Source organism: Pipistrellus kuhlii, unplaced genomic scaffold (genome assembly GCF_014108245.1).
Source record: "Pipistrellus kuhlii isolate mPipKuh1 unplaced genomic scaffold, mPipKuh1.p scaffold_m20_p_3, whole genome shotgun sequence".
Taxonomy (NCBI): domain Eukaryota; kingdom Metazoa; phylum Chordata; class Mammalia; order Chiroptera; family Vespertilionidae; genus Pipistrellus; species Pipistrellus kuhlii.
In genome coordinates, this window is record NW_023425529.1 from 64,200,863 (window position 1) to 64,222,124 (window position 21,262).

Here is a 21,262-nt window from a genome sequence, read left to right on the forward strand (position 1 = left end):
ATGGGTAAATATGGTAGATTTTCCTTAAGTCTTCTAAATTTTGCTTGACAGTTGAAGCAAAAATTATAATGCTGTTTGATGTGACTCTAAATGTATATAGAGAATACATTTTAGATAATTTAGAACATAAAATGAGGTTGGAAGGATATAAAAGGAGGTAAACATCACTTGAACTGGTAAAATGAAGACACTGTGATAAGTTATGTTTATATAATGTAATATTTAGAGTAACCACTAGAAAAGCTATACTCACAAACACTGTAGATCATGAAAATAGAACTTTAAAAACTTTCCAATAACCCAAAAGAAGTCAGGAAAAAGAAAATAGAACAAAACACAGAGAACAGACAGAAAACCATAAAATTATAGACTTAAATGGGAATCCTACATAATAAAAGAGTAATATGCAAAGTAACCATTACTCTGCTCCACAAGCCATGCACATAAGCCACACCCACAAGCCAGTCAGAGCGAGTATGCAAATTAACCCAAACCAAGATGGCTTCAGCCACATAGAACAGAAGGGAGGTGTTTCCCCAGCAACGGAGGAAGCAAAGCTTTCCACGCACCCTGGCTGGTTCAGGCCCCAGCTCCGGGCTACAAAGTTTCAATTATAGAAGATACATAAGTCCCAATAGAAATGGCTGTCCCTACTGTGCAAGCAGGAGGCTTGGCCCCAGCTCCAGGCTACAAATTTCCAATTGTAGAAAGTAAATATATTCCAGATACCAGGGCCTCTGCTTGGGTAGCTGAGGGGCGTGGCCGGCCTGCAAACCACCACAGGCCCCTTGCTCAGGCTGCCCCACACCCCAAGGGAACCCCCACTCTGATCCAGGACACCCTTCAGGGCAAACCAGCTGGCCCCCACCCATGCAACAGGCCTCTATCCTCCTATTTAATAAAAGAGTAATATGCAGATTGACTATCACTCCAACACACAAGATCAAGATAGCTGCCTCCCATGTGGTTGAAAACTCTACTCCCATGTGAACACAAGATGGCTACCACAAGATGGTCAGCAGGGGAGGGCAGATGCAAGGGAGGGCAGTTGGGGGCAATCAAGCCTGTAGGGGAGGGCAGTTAGAGGTGACCAGAGTATTAAGCACTTGGCTTTTAAATGTTTTCAGAGGCACATAACCTCCATGCTGTAGATTCTAGTACTCTGTAGATTGTTTAATTTCATAATGTATCTAAAGGCTTTGATATGCTGTTTAAGTATATCATCCAAATGCCTTCTCCAGGCTAAGCATCCTCAATTTCCTTATCTTTGATCATTAGTCATTCTTATTGTCTTTGTCTCTAGTTATCAATGGCCTTGGTAAAATGGGGTGGTATTTGTCATGAACTATTTCTAGCCTGTTCATGTGCTAGCAGGTGTTACTGCTCTCTTCTGTACTGTATCTGACTATCTAGACTCACTCCTATAACTTCTATTCTCATTTTACATAATTTTAACCAAGTACTTTTAAATTATTTGTGTACTGCCTGTTTCCAGAAGACAGAGACCAGCGCCTTGAATAATTCTTATAGTAAGCATATTTGAATGAATCAATTTACTCTCTTGTTGCATGTTTTTATATAGGTAACAATGGTTCATATTGAGGTTACTTAAAACATTAAAAACTTTCTAATTGTTTTTTGTTTGTTTTTTCTTTACAGGAATTTCGGCAGAAAGTAATGCTAGGAACTCCTTTCCTAGTTATTTGGCTGGTTGGGTTTATAGCAGACCTAAATATTGATTCCTGGCTCATTAAAGGGCTAATGTATGGTGGCGTTTGGGCAACAGTACAGTTTCTTTCAAAGTAAGTGCAATTTTTACTATACCTTAACTATAAGTATAAGATTATAATTGGATCCTGCTATATAAAATTAATGTTTTGTATGTTCAGAAAATTGCCTTTCTGTGACATATTTGATCTTAATGTTAAAGAATTTTGGCATATTTATATGAAATATTTAAAATTTTAATAGTGTTGTCTAGCATTAATTATTAAGGCTATTAAACATTTCAATAAAAGTGGACTTGGCCGAAACTGGTTTGGCTCAGTGATAGAGCGTCGGTCTGTGGACTGAAGGGTTCCGGATTCGATTCCGGTCAAGGGCATATACGTTGGCTGCGGGCACACCCCCGGGTAGGGGATGTGCAGGAGGCAGCTTGTTGACGTTTCTGGCTCTCTAACTCCCTCCCTTCCTCTCTGTAAAAAAATCAATAAAATATATTTAAAAAAAAAAAAAAAGTGGACTTGAGTTTGTTGAACTCTAAATGTAAAATACATATTGCTTCTTTCTAGATAATTATAATAATGCTTGAACTTACCTTGCCAAAGGAATGATATTTTCTTTGGTCATAGGCAATATGCAAAAAAGATGTTTAATTTTAGTATTTAGTAGCAAGGTAAAGTCTAAGCATATGAAGCAAGCTCAGTTTTTTATTATTTTCTCTCTATTTTTCTTTAAACATTGTGATAATTTCTTTTTCTTCTATCCTTAGAGATTACCTTAAAATTGCCCATCTAGCAATCAATCACTAGTCTATGATCCAAAACTTCCCACCTTCCATTCATTTCTTTAGTATTTTGTTTTTCCCTGAATTTCAAAAAAGAGTTCTGCAAATAATTTACACAGAGATCAGAATGACTAGTAATATAATACACTAATGTGTTAACTCTCAGGAATAGGCTTATTTATAGGTAATTAATCACATTTAAGTGTTTCTTGGAGCTTTGGAGGGCCTTTATAATCAGGAATTGACCAGGATTTTCTATTTAGCCTACATGGATGATTGACCCTGCTTATGTTTGATGAAATTTATTAATACTTATTTTTCCTGAATTTTAAATGCTGTAAATAATGACCTTCAGTTTTACTGAATTAGTAGTTCATTCTGCTTGAAAAGATGTGGTGAAGACTTAACAGGAGTATATAGGTTAGGAGAAAAAACGATGAAATACAAAGAAAAACTTTAGGATTGCTTTGTACTTCTTTGTCAAATTATAACCCATCATTAGTGAATAATGCTAAATGATAAAGTTGAATTTTTTATTAAGAGTGTAGTAGGACACTGAAATATTAAAATTGAAAAGTAATATATAATTTTAAACTGTTAATGAATTAAAAGAAGTTTCACAACCTTACTGAGTCATGCAGATTGAAATAATTTATTATTGATTACTAGAGGCCCGGTGCACGAAATTCTGGCCTGCACCCTCTCCTATCTGAGACATCCCTCTCACAATCTAGGACTGCTGGCTTCCAACTGCTCGCCTGCCTGCCTTCCTGATTGCCCCTAACCACTTCTGCCTGCCAGCCTGATCACCCCCTAACCACTCCCATGCCAGCCTGATTGATGTCTAACTGCTCCCCTGCCAGCCTGTTTGTCCCCAACTTCCCTCCTCTGCTGGCCTGATCACCCCTTACTGCCCTCCCCTGCAAGGTTGATCGCTCCCAACTGCCCTCCCTTACAGGCCTGGTGCTTCCCAACTGCCCTCCCCTGCTGACCATGTGGTGGCCATCTTGTGTCCACATGGGGGAAGGATCTTTGACCACATGAGAGCAGCCATCTTGTGTGTTGGAGTGATGGTCAATCTGCATATTACTCTTTTATTGGATAGGATAGAGGCCTGGTGCATGGGTGGGGGTCAGCTGGTTTGCTCTGAAGGGTGTCCCGGATCATGGTGGGGGTTCTCCTGGGGCATGGACAACCTGGGCGAGGGGCCTGTGGTGGTTTGCAGGCCATCCACACCCTCTGGCGACCTAAGTGAAGGCTCTGGTATCTGGGGTTATTTATCTTTTATAATTGAAACTTTGTAGCCTGGAGCAGAGCCAAGCCTCCTGCTCACTTGGTGGTGGCAGCCATTTTTGTTGAAATTTATGTATCTTGTATAATTGAAACTTAGTAGCTTAGAGTGAAGGCCTGAGCTGGCCAGAGCTACAGAAGCTTGGCTTCCTCCATTGCCGAGGGCAACCCTAGCCTCCTGTTCTTCCAGCTCCGTGGCCGCAGCCATTTCTGTTGGAATTTATTTATCTTCTATAATTGAAACGTTGTAGTCTTGAGTGGATGCCTGGGCCCACCAGGGTGTGTGGAAAGCTTGACTTCCTCCATTGCCAGGGAAACCCAAGCCTTCCTCCCCTCCTGCTCTCTGTGGCCATAGCCATCTTGGTTGGGGTTAATTTGTATAGTTGCTCTGATTGGCTGGTGGGCGTGTCTGGTAGGTGTGGGTTGTGGCTGTAGTGGAGTGATGGTTAATTTACATATTACTTTTTTATTAGATAGGATTACTATGAAAACAGTCTTGGAATTTAAGTGTCCTGGACTTCTGGATTTTGGTTAACCTGAGTTTATTATGTGAAAAGTGTGTAATTTTCATTTAAATAAATACTCATTTTCATAAAGATAGAGCTCAAATTTTATAAAACTTATGTTTTACAGATCCTTTTTTGATCATTCAATGCATAGTGCATTGCCCCTTGGAATATATTTGGCAACCAAATTCTGGATGTATGTGACGTGGTTCTTCTGGTTTTGGAATGATATCCTTTGGTTATAAACTCCATATCTAAGAAATTTTTGTTTGTTATTTAAATAAGTGTTTAATAATAATTTAACATTAGGACTGAACTACTCATAATTAACAGTAAACTATTTCTAGAAAATTAAGTGTGAACAGTATTTCTAGAACAATAAGTATATAAATATTGTTTTCAAAATGTTACACATTACATATTACATAAATTGCTTTTGAAAATTGCTCTTAACATCAATAATAATAATAATAACAATAACTACCATTTATTGTATGTTTAAAGGGCATTTTCTTAAATACTTTGTATCATTTAATACACATCCTGTACATTAGTATTTTTATCTCTAATTTATAGATGAGAAAATTTAGGCTTAACTAGGTTAGGCTGTTGTCCTTGACCAAAGCCACACAGCTAGTCTCTGGTATAAAAACATGTACTAATGTGATTCTATAACACATATTCTAAACATTTCTTTTAAACTATGATTTTTATGTTTTAAAATCAAGCTATTTTCTCTAAATATTTTCTTAATTTCACAACTTACTTTTGCTATGGTAGCTAACAGTTAATTTTCTCTTTTGCTTCATGAAAAGCATGTAATGCTATATCTTCAAATATTTGCTAACTTCAGTAAATTGTTTCAGTGTAGTATATTTTAAAAAATAATATTTCAAAATGTAAATGTGTTTGCATGTGTGGGTATCAAAGAAGTAAGGTCAATGTTAATTTTTGCTATTTTTACATAGAAAAAGTTAACTCAGTAAGAGAGTTTGATGTAGTCCAATAAAAGCACATGTTTCATAAATGTTCATTAAGTCATTTTCAAAACATTACCACAAAGTATATAAGATTTTAAATGGGTGCAGTTTTTGGTGACTTGATTTTAATTAGTACCTGGTTTCACTTCACAGTCTTGCATGTTGTAATACTGTATTCTTTTTGTTAAATTGTCCTGTATTTTTGTTGAAAAACAAAAGATGCTTTTATTTTTGAGAGTAAGGCACAATTGTAACCATATTTGTAATGCTTATATTTTTATCATGTATATGATTACTTTCAGAAAGTATAGTACTTTTAAAATACTTCCTTGTGTAAGTATCCAGTGAAATTTTTCCATGTGGCAGTTTTCACTAGCTCATTTTGGGCTTGCATAATATTTTCACATAAAAATTGTCCTTCAAGAATTTATTATTAAACATTAGAATTGTTTTATTGGAACATTTTGTATGAGTAAAACAGACTTACTTGTTTTCATTACCTCATCTATTTTAAATTTATAAAAAAGCACTGACCTCTGAAGTGACTTTGTATTCCAGACATATTTTTTAACTTGATTTCCTAAATTGGACAGTAAATTTTATGTTCAAGAAAAAAGTTAGATTCCTATCTTAAAATAATTTGAGATTATTGCTAAACTCTTAATCTGTTGTGCATGTAAGTGAAGAAAAAACAGGAAAATTAGTAAATTACAAAATAATGAAAACTTTATGCCAGATTTTCTTACATAGTACAATTTTAATTTTATTTATTTGGATATAGTGTAAAAAACAGCTATTCAGATTCCCATGGCTGGAGAGTTGAGAATGTGAGAGGAAGGAAAGGCCAGAACATTCAAGCCTATTTAACTTGCCCTATTTGAATAATTCTGTATTTAAAATAGATTTGTACATAATTCATTTTTATATGCATGGAATAAATTGCACTTATTAATTTTTCAAATAAAAATTGTGGTATGAGAATACTAAATTTTACACTTACTGTAAAGTAGGGTTGATCATAGTATTGTTTCAGAGAATTCTAGAAAAGATGAATATAATACAGTGTAAGACATATCTGACATGTAAAAAGTTATATATGACTTTTTAAATCTAAGTTTGTGTCTCGGGCTTTAAATGGGCATTTACATATTTGAAAGTTTTTGTGTATATCTTACTCATGGAATATGGAATACAGTCACAAATTACTTTAAACAGATTTTAAAAAAACAAACAAATTTTATACTGTCTGTGTTGTAAAAGAACCATATCTCTAATTCCTATATGATTTTAGAGCTACATTTTTTGTTATTCAGTATTAAATTTCTGAGCCAGAGAGAGAAGCCCCAAAAACCTGTAGAAAGGAAATAGAAAAGAGCCCAGATGAATTTATAATGGACACACAAAGGATATTAGACAGAAAGGAGCCATGAGGCTCATGATACAGGATAGATAACACTTCAGCACTATACTTAGAGGCCATTTCAAAAGGCAAAGTCACCAATAAAAAGCACAACAGTGTGGAAGGTATGGCACTAAATAAACTATGTAAAGGACATTATTCATAGTATGAAGGTGAAACACGAAGGCAGAGTGTGACCTTGTTCAGCTCAGCTGAGAATGTGTGTGTAGGGTGACTCATACTGTTTGCCACTTTGTGCATATACATAAATGACTGCACAAACACCAGAATATGGATTTAATACTCGTGGTGTTTGTATAGTCATTTAATGCACAATAAATTTTTTTACCGAGTAGGCATGAGGATCAACTTTATGGTTTTCATAATATATCCAACTAAGTGTTTTTGTGAGGATAATGAATTTTATATTGATATAACCTATTTCTTTTAATAAATAAGTTCTTATTTTTTTAATATTCATTAAATATTTACCACCCCGTTTACATCTTATATTACTCAGTGCTTCTTGGTTTATAGCTTCCTGATATATTTTACTTGGTTCTCAGAACAATTTTTTAAGATTAGAAAAAGCAAAATGCACAAATTTTAATGCCGATTTCTAACTGATGGATAAACTGAGTTTCTGAGAAATTGTATGTCTTGCTCAGAGTCACATAAGTAGGTGATTATCAAGTCTGGTGTAGAATTAGTACTTTGACCTGATATAGAATAACTTTAAATTCATAAACCTTCCTTTAAAGCAATTTGGCAAACAGTACAAAGAGCTTTAAAATCCTTTGATCTCTCGAAACCGTTTTGGCTCAATGGATAGAGTGTCGGCTTGGGTACTGAAAGGTCCCGGGTTCGATTCCGGTCAGGGGCATGTACATTGGTTGCAGGCACATCCCCAGTAGGGGGCGTGCAGGAGGCAGCTGGTCGATGTTTCTCTCTCATCGACGTTTCTAGCTCTCTATCTCTCTCCCTTCCTCTCTGTAAAAATCAATAAAATATATTAAAAAGAAGAGTCCAGAGACGAAACATAATTTAAAATAAATAAATAAATAAATAAATAAAAATAAAATCCTTTGATCTCTTAATCACTTATTCATAATTAAGTAATCAGGGTTAAGATCAAAGATTTATTTACTAGGATGTTTATCATAGTACTATTATAATAGAGAAAACCTAAATATCCAACCTTAATATAAGGATAGTTTTATCAGTTACACTGGATATGGAATGAGAAAATAGCTATTAAAATGCTTTTATAGACTTGATATGGGCTGATACTTCGGATATAATAAAATAAAAATGTCATAAATTATGTTTACAGAATGATTCTAATTTTAAAATGCACAAAGGATATGAACTGAAAGTGACTACATATAATTTTAGCAATGATTATCTCTGCATGTTAGATTCATGCGTGATTTTATTTTGTTTCTTGTCCTTTTATTTATTTGAAAATTTTATTGACTATGCTTCTTTTATAATAATCAACTCTGAAATTCACTGTCATACCCAGTACAGTCAACTGTGGTTGCCACTACTTCTTATTTATTTATTTTTATTTCAGAGAGGAAGGAAAGGGAGAGATAGAAACATCAATAATGAGAGAGAATCATTCATCGTCTGCCTCCTGCATGCCCCCTACTAGGGATCCAGCTCGAAACCCTGGCATATACCCTGATAAGGAATCAATGAACCATGGCCTCCTGGTTTATAGGGTGATGCTCAACCACTGAGCCACCAAGGCTGGGCAGCAATTTTGAAATATTGAGTGTAGGTTATTAGAAATTCTTTGTATTTAAAAATAAATGATTATCAATTAGGTTTTAAGGTCAACTAAGTTTTTAAACTAAAGATAGATGTGAAGAACTTTAGAGCCTGGAATGATTATATATATAAAAATGAAGAGAGTGCAAAAATATCATTTTCACCATTCTCTTATGTATTTTCCTCTTAAATATTTTTTCTACTTCTTCAGTTTTTTTGTATATCTTTCCTGGTTTCTTTCTAATATCTTCTAAGTTTGTTAGTACCTTTCTTTAGGTATCCAATCACCACCAACAATATTGTTATAAATATTCTTGAATATTTTTTGTGCACAAGAGCAAAAGTTTCTCTGAAGTTATTAAAGATAGTCTTTTATTTTACATTTTGAAACTATTATAAGTAAAAGTACTGTCTCTGAAAAATGCCAGGATTCAGCATTCTTTGCACATGCATTTACCCAGCTTCATTTTTAAGAGATTTTTAGGTGTTGGAACAGCTGAAAATTTGACTTTGTATATACTCTCCTCTGTATCAGTACATTTTCTTTTTCATTTTTAATTCTGTTTTTATTGATTTCAGAGAGGAAGGGAGAGGGAGAGATAGAAATATCAACAATGAGGGAATCATTGATCCGCTGCCTCCTGCACGCACTCTCCCCATCCCCCGCACTGAGAATCAAGCCTGCAATATGGGCATGTGTCCTGACTGGGAATCAAACCACTACCTCCTGGTTCATGGCTTGGCACTCAACCACTGAGCCACACCAGCTGGGCTGTATCAGTGCATTTTCTGAAATAAAGATAGTAAAAGTTGGGAGAAATAGGAGACTGGAGAAAGAGAAATCATATCCATATATCTATATATCTATCTTTATATACATAAATATGACAGGTGATATTAATGACTCTTCTTCCTTTTTTTCTCATATACTACTATATTTTATGAGGTTATTTAGTGTTTGGGTATTTACCAAACAAATATAGGATTATTTTATTCAAAAAGCTGTTCTTTTTTCTGTGCTTCATAAGAAATGTAAACAGTGTGTGTGTGTGTGTGTGTGTGTATAATCATGTCCAAAAGTCTTACAAAATTGTTGTATGATACTTTCTTACATAAAATATGGAAAATGGAATCTTAGTATTCCAGATTTTTGTGTTTCAGAATTGCTCAAAAAACATTGCCTTATTTTTCCTAATGCATTTTAAATGCCTAGTACATTTTTATTAGATAGAAAAATATGACCATAGAAACTATTTCTGTTTTAAGCAGCTTTATAAATATCTTTTCTAAAATTAAGGTTAGCTTCAGTGTTTTCAAAAAGGGTAAAGGAGAGAATTTGAAAGCAATCTTTTAAATATATGAGTGATATCTCAAGAGTTTGGTAGCTATATAAAGATTCTAATCTATCTCTATATGAATATAGATATATAGATATATACACTAGTGGCCCAATGCACAAAATTCATGCATGGCGGTGGGGGTTGTCCCTCAGCTGGGCCTGCACCCTCTCCAATCTAGGATCCCTTGGGGGATGTCTGGCTGCCAGAGGATGGGGCCTAAACCAGCACCCAGACATCTCTCTTGCAATCTCGGTCGACTGGCTCCTAACCACTCTCCTGCCTGCCTGATCACCCCTAACCACTCTGCCTGCCTGCCTGATCGCCCCCAACTGCCCCCCACTGCCAGTCTGCTCACCCCCAACTGGCCCCTACCACTGGCCTGATCACCCCCAACTTCTCCCCTCCTGGCCTGATTGCACCTAACTGCCTCTGCCTTGGCCCCGCCACCATGGTTTTGTCTAGAAGGACGTCAGGGAGGGCTCCTGGAAGGTCTCCATGTCTACTTAACATATTACCCTTTTATTAGTATAGATATATATAAAAGCCTAAGTGACTATTCAGCTGTTCGACCAGTAGGTGTCATGTGCAGTGACCACCAGGGGGCAGATGCTCCGACCTGTATGTTAAGTGGCTGCTGGAGCCCTGTCAGCCCTGAATCTGGTTTCCCCACACCCCGGACTCAGAGAGGAAGGAGGAGGAAGCCTGATTCCTCTCAGAATCGGCCATGGGTTAGCTTGCCTCTGGGGCCCTGTCGACCCTGAATCTGGTTTACCTGCACCAGTTTCCCTTTCATTGTGCATGAATCCATGCACCAGGCCACTAGTATGATAATAACTTTGAACATGAGAAGTCCCTTCATTTTTGTCAAAAGAAATAATCATTTAAAAATGAACTAGTCAATGAAGTTTTAGTGTACTTGATGAATTTTAAAAAGTAGATAAGCCTACATGATTTAATATTTATAAAGAATTCACATTTTTGCCTTAGCTGGTTTGGCTCAGTGGATAGAGCATTGGCTTGTGGACTGAAGGGTCCTGGGTTTGATTCTGGTCAAGGACATATGCCCAGGTTGTGGGCTCTATCCCCAGTAGGAGGTGTACAAGAGACAGCCAATCAGTGATTCTCTTGATCAGTGATTCTCTCTCATCATTGATGTTTCTATCTTTCCCCTCTCCCTTCCTCTCTGAAATCAATAAAATTATATTTAAAAAAACCCGAATTCATATTTTACTTTTTACATTTAGTTATGGACATATGGAAAATATCTCATTTGATGTTTACAAAATAGATAAACCAGCTTGGATAGTAGATGTAAATAATCTATTTCATGTAATAAATAAATCGTTTGTATTTTTTGATTGGTAGGTGGGCTTTTTTTTTGTGATAAATTTTATGGATTATAAATTTACCTATAAGAGTAACGCATTGGCTCTTTAGATTCCTTAACTTTAAGTACATCTCAACTTTTTATTTATCCATCTTCCATTCCTTGCCAATAGTGTTGCACTTTTCTACAATTTTGGGAAGTCTTGGAAATCTGATCCAGGGATAATAAAAGCTACAGAAGAGCAAAAGAAAAAGGTAGCAAGAAACAATCTAACTAGTCACACGAGTTTCACTGCCAAATTACCAGTAGTTATGGTAGATATTAGAGTACAAAGGAAGAAGCTATTGTTTAGAATTTTCAAACCAAAGAAGTTTCAAAACAGATGTATAGTTGGTGCTCTTGTGATGCCTGTCCTTACACTTCCATAACAATTGATACTTTCATGCTTTGCTTATTCATAAGACTATTGGGATTGCTTTGAGATGTGGATACAGTATTTTAAACATCTCTGTAAACCGTCCACAAATAATATGCCTTCAGTAGATGTTTGTTGAAAGACTTCGTAAATTGAAAGGCCAATAAATTGGTTGATATTGCAGATATGTCATCACAATAACCGAAATATTTGTATGTATAATCCTGGGCACCCCTCACCTGTAACACAGGTACTTAGGAAGCCAATTTTATTACTTTAAGCACTAGTTATGGACATATGGAAAATACCTATTTTAACCAGTTAAAAAAACAAACAAACAAAAAAAACGAAACAAATTCTGATGAATTATGTCTGCCAACAGTAGACTAAGACACTGGCAGGTTCTTATGGCCCAATCCCCCCTTTTCTAGGAGATTTCTACTGTTATGTTATAGTATTCTTCAGACATTACTGCTAATAATTGGTTTGAAAGATTTCCTTAGTCATAATCCAGTTCTGAAGATTCAGGACCAACTGTTAGGGTAGGTAACTTAGTTTTATTCTCAGAGGAATGTTCCCATAACTTAGTTTAGGATCGCCTTTTCATATATCCAAGGAACAGAACTCCTATATTCATACTGTGGTGAAATAGCATAAGTAAATGAATGGAAAATTTTATTTGAGCTGAAAACATTGGTTACTTGAAGATGAACATCATGTTGATAGATTGTTATTGATGGCACAGTAGTTGGTGAACATTGTTCAGTTTTGAGTAAAATATATATTTTTAATTTACAGACAATAGTTGAACTTGCAGAGACAGGAAGTCTGGACCTCAGTATATTCTGCAGTACCTGTTTGGTAGTATTTTTTTTTTTTCTTCATTCTTCCATCTATCCTCTTCTCCTAGCAGTGGCATAGCATAGAGGGTGTGGGAAACAAAGAGAAGATGTTCTTTGCTGAGCACATTTCGTGCCCTCCAAAAAAGTGATACAAGAGGAAAGATGGTAACACGATGTCTCCTTCCCAGTGTGCTTATTCTCCCTGATAGAACTTGACTGTAGATCTGTTCAGAGATGTCATTCATTGATATTCATTCTTACTCTCTTCTTCTCTCTTAAAATGCAATTCAACAAATAAAAAACTAAGTAATAATGTCTTTAAGATCAAAGATTTAGTATGATCCCTAACACTGTATATTTTTAAATACATCAGTCTGTCCATATTAGAATGTTATGCAAGTTTGAGCACTATTTTATCGATATTAAAAATTGTTATCTTCAACCAGGTCATAGATAAAGATATGTATGAAATTAGATAGCATTACCAATAGCTATGGTAATATTGACATTATTTTATTATAGACATCAAATTTCTAAAGAATAACTTTTCAGTTTTTATTATTTTCTGCTTTAATTTTTATAATTCTTGTGAAAAGTGTGTAAATTGCTACAGTGGTTACCATGTTTTTCTACATGGAAATTGAAATACCTTCAAATTGTACCTGAAACTAAATGCTCTTTTATATCTTTGCAATTGAACTGATGTCTTAACATTTGAATAATAAAATAGAATAGGATTATGGAATGAGTTTTTAAAACTGAGCTCTGATGCTACAGATTCCTTAAGTGGCTTCACTTAATATTTATTGACCAAACAGTCATGGTTTTGAGTATTCAAAATATATACTAGCAACTTTAGGCTGCTACTTTCAAGCATTCTTTAAAAAATAGTTTTTGTTTCTATGCTTACAATGGATTATTTACGTTTGGCATTTTTAACCTATAGAATGTTTTTATAGTCTGTTCTGTGGAAATTATTCTGTCCTATAAAGTTAAGAATGCATTGCTATATGGCAAACACATTCTTTATAGAGTTACTCAGTACAGTTTTATTGTTAGACAAATATTTAATAACAAGAACAAAACTATTTTTGCCATCATAGTGTAAATGTTTTATAATATATTTTTATAAGCCATATACTCCTGGGTAGGTAATTTGGTTTTGTAAAGTAAGAACATACATGTTATGAAATGATTCAAATTCAACAGAGTATTTGTCATTATATGGGTATCTTTTACTTTAATAAATAGGCAAGTCTCTAAGGAGACACAACTAGATCACAATTTTCTAAAAAAACAATTACTTTGTAAGGGAAATGAAGAGACTACTATATTCAGGGCCTCCGTCAGTCTAGTTAAGAATTCATTGACAAGTGAATTCCCAGAGGGAAAATGTAGCTGAGGGTTCAAGGAGAGAGTAAATTTACTTAATATATCCTGCTTCTTTCTCCTAAATAGATGTAGCCACATTATCTGTGGTAAAGACTAACTTACCCTTTTCTTTGATCCACAGATCATATTAGTACATGTAAGAACTGCAGAGTCCATTTAGGTTTTCTTCTTAGGACCTTAGAATTGTGTATAACCTCATGCATATTATTGGGGAAATGGCAGTGCTTTTGTTAAAATACCAATGAAGGATATTATAAATTTTGTTTCTGACATAGTTTAATCACTTTAGCTTTTTGCTTTATACCCAGAACTGGGACTACCAGTCCCTTCGAAGATTACTACTGAGTTCTTGTATTCACTTAGCTGATTTAGACTAATCTAGAGTAAAATATTTCACAATAGTTAAAACATTAAAACATAAACATGAACTCTTTATTGCCTGTCAGAAGCTGAATAATGTATTTATATTTTGTTTTGCAAGAAATAGGGACTACCTAAACTTCCTAAGCATATTGTACTTTCTTAGATATAGCCATGCATTGCAGAGTATGTCTATACCTGAAACTGAGATCGCAGGAGGCACTAAAAGAGAAATACATGTTACACTTACATTTTTTGTTAGAATATGGGAAGATTCATATTAAATGATTTTGAATTCTAAAAGCTTTTATTCACTTCTAATTTGACCTTCCTTTTACTAAAGAACAATTTCATTTTATTAAAGAACAACTAATATCATGACCATTAATTACAATAAATTTTCATTTAGAAGCCTGGAAAGTAGAGTTTTTATTATTCAGAAATTTGAGGGATATGAATTAAAATAGTACCATTCATCCAAACAGAAGATTGGAAATTCTACTTCATTCTTAAGAGTTTATATTCTAGAGTAGCCTTATCCTTTTAACTTTGTTGTTGCAGTTGAAATTGTTTTGTTTTATGATACCCTTGGAAACCTTGGTATAATTCTTTTCCAAAAATATAGTTGTTTTTTCCCATAATTATACTTTGAGAAAATAAATGTTCTGCTCTCCTCTCCAAGATTTAGTGCCTTTTATAATCTTTTAACATGCCTATTAACAGATACGGAAACCAGTGAGGTCCAAACATTGTGGTGTGTGCAACCGCTGTATAGCAAAATTTGATCATCATTGCCCATGGGTGGGTAACTGTGTAGGTAAGTTTTATTAGAAATTTCTAAATATATTGTTTATTTAAGTTTACGTAATTAATAAAATATAATATTAAAGCTGATAGTAGAAAGTTCATTCCTGTACCTTACTGCACTCACTCCCCCTAACGCCCTAATTAAGCAGCTCAGTTGAGAGGATGTGCTTAAAATCAGTGTCTAGAAAAGATTGATAGCATTTCTCTATCAATTTTTTCTGATGCCTACTCTTTCCTATTTTCTCCATTGGATAATAGTGAATTTGAAAAGGAGGCAGATGGTATTTTTTTTAAAATATATTTTTTATTGATTTTTTACAGAGAGGAAGGGAGAGAGATAGTTAGAAACATCGATGAGAGAGATACATCTATCAGCTGCCTCCTGCACACCCCACACTGGGTATTTGCCTGCAACTAAGGTACATACCCTTGACCAGAATCGAACCTGGTACCTTTCAGTCTGCAGGCCGACGCCCTGTCCACTGAGCCAAACCAATTTTGACCAGATAGTATTTTTGTTGTTGTTGTTAAACTAGAGAAAGTAAGTCAATAGAAATATTTGAAAGGATATGATGCACAGAGGAAAAAAGGAATGACTGATAAGAACTCCACATAATTCAGTGTTCAAGAATGATGGATTCTGAGGAGATGAGCTGAGTGATTTGAGAGATGGCCCTGGGATTTCTTGAGGTGACAGCAGGGAAACATTACAAAGACTGTGTAACTAACTGTTGGGGAAAAACCTTTGAAAAGTTGGATTATGAAGTTTACAAAAGTAAAGCTAAAATAGGGATATTTTAACATCACAAAGCAAAGAGGAGCATTAAAGCTCAGAATTGTGACTTGATTTTTTGAGACTCTTTTGCCTTCAAAATGAGTATCATTGCAGTCATCACATTTTTGTATGTTGTTATAATAGGCATTCTTATATTAAGACTTTAGTGAAATCATTAATTTTCTTGAAGGACATTTTCTAAAATAATTAATGTGTGTAATTATTGTCTCAGTTGTATCACACCTTTCATGGTATTCCTTCCCTCCTAATTCTTCCCACCCCTGCCGTGTTGCCAGTTGTTGTTCTTAGCTGAAAAAAAATTGCTTTTTTGTTGTTTCTAGGTGCAGGCAACCATAGATACTTTATGGGCTACCTGTTCTTCTTACTTTTTATGATCTGCTGGATGATTTATGGTTGTATTTCTTGTGAGTACACTAGGTTTTTTTTCTCTCTTAAAAACAAAAGTGTTTGCATACTCATGCTTACCATGTTAACAACAATATGAAAATGACGAAAGTCTTTTAACTAAAAATTTTGGTTTGGGGCATCTCACTGTAATGAAGCATAAAGAAAAAACAGATAATAGAATTATCAATCACGTTTAACTTATAGTATAAGCAACAGAATGATCAATTAACTATTGTTTAATATGTGTGTCCCTGAAAAATGTGTTGGCTTACTAGGCTTTGAAAGCTTCTGGGTTAAATGTATAGTACTTTTTTACATCATGTGCTTGCTTCACTCTAGCAGTTTATAGATTTTGTGATTTTGCTAGTTGCTTTTTCTTACCAAACAGTTGGTAAAAGATAGTTGAAGTTAAATTTGCAGAGAACTTGAAATATTTTGAGAAGTGAGGTAATTATTACCTACTAGAGAATATTAAAAGATATTAGAAATTACTCTTTTAAGAATAAGTTGTCATTCACTTGATCATATAAGTTTAGTATTTTAGAAGAATTTTTGGGGTTTTATTGCATTGAAAACATAAATTGACAAGAGTTTAAATGAATATATTAGTTACTATGCAGGTCTTGGTGGTACTTAGCATAAAAATGTTTTAGATTCCAGCTTAAAAATAAATCTTGGAAGGATGGTTCTCCTACACACACAGATATTAAGAGTAATCTCTTATTGCCCTAATAAAAAAGAATCTTATGTCCTCAAATATGTGTGTATAGTATCCATCAAATAACATCTGAATATTGTTACAACACAGTGGTGTGTTTGTTTGTTTTTTTAAAGATTGGCTGCTTTGCTTTCCATTTCTAATGTGATTTTTGTTTTTTGTTTTTATTTTACTTTTTATTTCTTTTTTCCATCGCCATTTATCCCATGTCCTTTCCACCTCCACCCTCCCTTCTCACCTCCACCTGCAGTCACCACCACAGTGTTAACTATTTGTTCCTGTTTTGTCTTTTTTTTTTTTTTCCCCCCTCAATCTCTACACCTCCCAACCCTTGCCCTAAACCCCAAAACGCGCACACACATTTTTCACTAATGTATAATGGGATCATCTAAGACTATAAAAAATGTGCATTGAAAGTCACTAATTAAAGCTAGACTCTTAGATCATGCTTTTTGTTTTGGGTTTCTTTTTAGGGGGGCAGCCCTTTTTTATTTTAAGCCTCATGCAAGGTTATGTTTATTGTGTTGGCTTCACCTTTTTTAGAGAGAGAAATCAGTTATCTTCTGTATGCACCCCATCTGGGGACCGAACCCACAACTTTGGCATGTAACCTGACTGAGAATCAGACCTGCAACCTTTTTGCTGTATGGGACATTGCTCCAACCAACTGAGCCACCTGGCCAGGGCTTGGGTCATGTTTTTTAAGCGGTGCCTACCACAAATGTCTGCACAGGTGCTTGGGTGATTATTGAGTAAATGTGAGTGCTTTTCTGATTTTAGACTGGGGACTCCACTGTGAGACTACTTACACCAAGGATGGATTTTGGACATATATTACCCAAATTGCCACATGTTCGCCTTGGATGTTTTGGATGTTTCTGAACAGTGTATTTCATTTCATGTGGGTGGCGGTGTTACTCATGTGTCAGATGTACCAGGTACGTGCAAGTGCATTATTTGCTCTTTAGTGTACTGATTCAAAACTTAAGATTCACTTCTTGCTTAAAAGACAATAGTGTATTCTCTTTCCACTCACTCTTACATTTCAAAGAATACAATTTTAATTTACTTTTTCTTTGTACGTTTCTCCTCCTCTTCTCCCTCTTCTTTTTTTTAATGAACTTTTGACTTTGAATACTACTCTTGACAGAACTTTTTATTTCTGTTTTTCCTGATTCAAATACATCTAATTGGATATAATTGTAAGCTTATATTGATGATGCGATCAAATTTGTGTGCATTTTAATAATAATGTTTTATTACCAACAGATATCAACATTTGTCTTTTATTAAATTAAGTAATTTTTTAAAAGCTTATTCTTAAAGGGGTGATTGAGGTGTTCTGTGTACATAGTGTCCATCTCTCCATGCGCACAATGCCAAGTAACCTGTTTTTAAACATACTCCCCATTTTATGAGCTCTTTTTCATGGAATCAAAATGATATTTTGTGAACTAGTTTGATATTCTCCTAATTGAAAACCAAAAGCAGACTTCATCATTTTTCTCTCCATCCTGACCTTGAGAGTTCATTAATTTATTTACATTAAATACTCAGAGAATTAATGGCTTTCTTTCCTTCTCTCTTAGATATCATGTTTAGGTATTACTACAAATGAAAGAATGAATGCCAGAAGATACAAGCACTTTAAAGTCACAACAACATCTATTGAAAGCCCATTCAAGTATGTACATGTTTATAAATTTAATATTTTTCCTTATCACATAAATTTCCTAACTAAACCAAACTCAGCAATTATCTAGTGAATACATCAAAGAGAAGTGTTTTCTTTATTTATGACAACAGGATATTCAATATGAAATGTTTCTTTTACTTAGAAATATGTAAAATAGTTTATTAATCCTACTAAATTTTAGATTCAGCCACACATATCATTAGTTTATCATAACTTTAGATTTTTATCACATTAACTGTTTTAAATATGTGGTATTCTTTTTTTTTTTCCTTAATTGCACAATTCAAACTTTATTGACCTATTAACATAAGTATTTGATTTTTAATCTTTCCATCAATTTATAAATTTTCATTAGAAAATGAATGTACCCAGAGAAATGAAATAAGATTTAAAAAACACAATCAATTAAAGTTTATTTTTAGGGAAATTTCCCATGCTTTAAGTTAACTTTTCAGTACAAATTATGTATTTTATTTACCCTCTGATTGAGACAAAAATTCCCACATGTCTTATCTTTTTAAATTGAGGTATAATCTGCATGTAACATTATAGTAGTTTTAGGGGTACAACATAATTTGATATTTGTATACATTGAAAAATAATCATAGGAGTCTAGTTAATATCTGTCACTATACATGGTTAAATTTTTTTTTTTTAATGAGAACTTTTAAGATCTACTCTCTTAGCAACTTTCAAATATGCAATACAATATTATTAACTACTAGAGGCCAGGTGCACAAAATTCATGCATGGGTAGGGTCCCTGGCCTGGCTGGTGATCAGGGCTGATCAGGTTTTTCACCTCCCCACCTCCTCCTTCCCTCGCTCCCTCAGTGCCCTGAGGCTGCTGCTGGTCGCCTGCCATTTTTGTGCCGCCCCCTGGTGATCAGCACACATCATAGTGAGCAATAGAATTCCCAGTCTCCCAGTCAAACTCCGGAGGGGACAATTTTCATATTAGCTTTTTATTATATAGGATAGTCACCATGTTGTACAGTATACCAGGACTTATTTCTTTTATAACTAAGTTTCTACCTTTTGAGGAATCCTCTTCACACATTTCAACCATCTTACCACCCTTTACTGTGGCAATCACCAACTGTTCTCTTTTTATGAGCTTGGGTTTTGTTTGTTTACTCATTTGTTGTTTGGATTCCACATATACCGTATTTTCCGGCGTATAAGACGACCTTTGAAAAGAAAAAAAGTCAACCTAAAATCAGGGGCAAAAGACCAAAATTGCACAAAAATTACCTGCAGATCTTGATGGCAAAGTCTTTTCTTTGAAGTGGGGGGTAGTCTTATACAGCGAATATAGGCCTAAACCTATGTTTTAACTGTAAAATTAGGGGGTCGTCTTATACGCTGGAAAATATGGGTAAGTGATAGCATATGGTGTTTTTCTCTGTATACACCACTTTTTTTATTCACTCATCCATCAGTGGACACCTAAGTTGTTTCCACATCTTAGCTATTGTAAATAATGCTGCAATAAACATGGAGGTGCATTGATCTTTTCAAGTTAATGTTTTTGTTTTCTTTGGCTAAATATCCAGAAGTAGAATTGCTTGGTCATATTGTAGTTCTATCTTTAAATTTTTGAGGAAACTATACTATTTTTCATAGTGGTTGCACTAATTTATAATCTCACCACTTCCTCACCAGCACTTGTTAGTCTTTTTTTTTTTTTTTATACTAGTCATTCTAAAAGGTGTGAAGTTGATCTTATTTGTGCATTTCTCTGATAAGTAGTGATGTTGAACATCTTTTCATGTCATGTACCTTTTCACCATTTGTGTGTCTTCTTTGGAAAAACATCTATTCAGATATTCTGCCCATTTTTTAATCAGATTGTTTGATTTTTTGCTATTGAGTTGTAAGATTTTGTTATATATTTTGGATAGTAATCCCTTAGCAGATCTATGATTTGTAAATATTTTCTATTCAGTAGGTTGCCTTTCCATTTTATTGATGGTTTTCTTTGATGTGCAGAAGCATTTTAGTTTGATGTAGTCCCACTTGTTTATTTTTGCTTTTGCATTTGGTGTCAGATTCAAAAATTGATCACCTAGACTAGGGGTGTCGAATTCAATCAGAGAAGGGGCCAAAATCTAAAATCCAGCCTAAATGACTGGCCGAATGGTTTACTGAACAGTCATAAACTGTCATTGTGATGGAAACGTAGCGGAGTGCAGTGATGACAGCGCGGTGCGGGCCACATTGCAAGGCCTGGCAGGACGGATTTGGCCCTCGGGCCTTGTGTTTGACACATGTGACCTAGACTGATGACAAGGAGCTCACTGCCTGTTTGCTTCTAGGATTTTTATGGTTTTAGGTCTTACATTTTAAAATTTATTTTAAGTTAATTTCCATGTTAATAGTATAAGATGGTCCAGACTATTATTTCCATGTGCTATCCAGTTTTTCCAACCCCACTTATTGAAAGTGTCTATCCTGTTCCTTATATATACATTTTAAAAATGAATTTAGTTTGATGCAAAGAAATAGTAGTTTCTTAATAAAATGAAATATTTAAAACTTGGAGTTTTATTCAAGCTACTTGCCTACCACCTGGAAACTTTTGCAGTGCTATTAACTATTATAGGCTTCTGGGAAGCAAACAAGCCCATAACTAAGGACAAAAAAAAAAAAGAGGTAATTAGGTAGTTTTCAGAATTCTCATTTAGGCACAATCATATATAATAAAAGGCTAATATGCAAATAGA

General features: G+C 34.5%; 1 protein-coding gene across 2 annotated transcripts in view; it reads left to right on the plus strand.

Moving 5' to 3' along the window:
• The window catches only part of ZDHHC17 (zinc finger DHHC-type palmitoyltransferase 17), an 86,823-nt gene that overhangs the window by 61,410 nt on the left and 4,151 nt on the right, over positions 1-21,262 (plus strand). For both annotated transcript variants that reach the window (XM_045588274.1, XM_036456018.2), the window contains 8 exons: positions 1,660-1,802; positions 4,430-4,530; positions 11,254-11,378; positions 12,338-12,400; positions 14,857-14,950; positions 16,057-16,140; positions 17,622-17,779; positions 18,431-18,525. In XM_045588274.1, the coding sequence (XP_045444230.1) occupies positions 1,660-1,802; positions 4,430-4,530; positions 11,254-11,378; positions 12,338-12,400; positions 14,857-14,950; positions 16,057-16,140; positions 17,622-17,779; positions 18,431-18,525 (863 nt within the window). The remainder of the gene's footprint in view (positions 1-1,659; positions 1,803-4,429; positions 4,531-11,253; positions 11,379-12,337; positions 12,401-14,856; positions 14,951-16,056; positions 16,141-17,621; positions 17,780-18,430; positions 18,526-21,262) is intronic.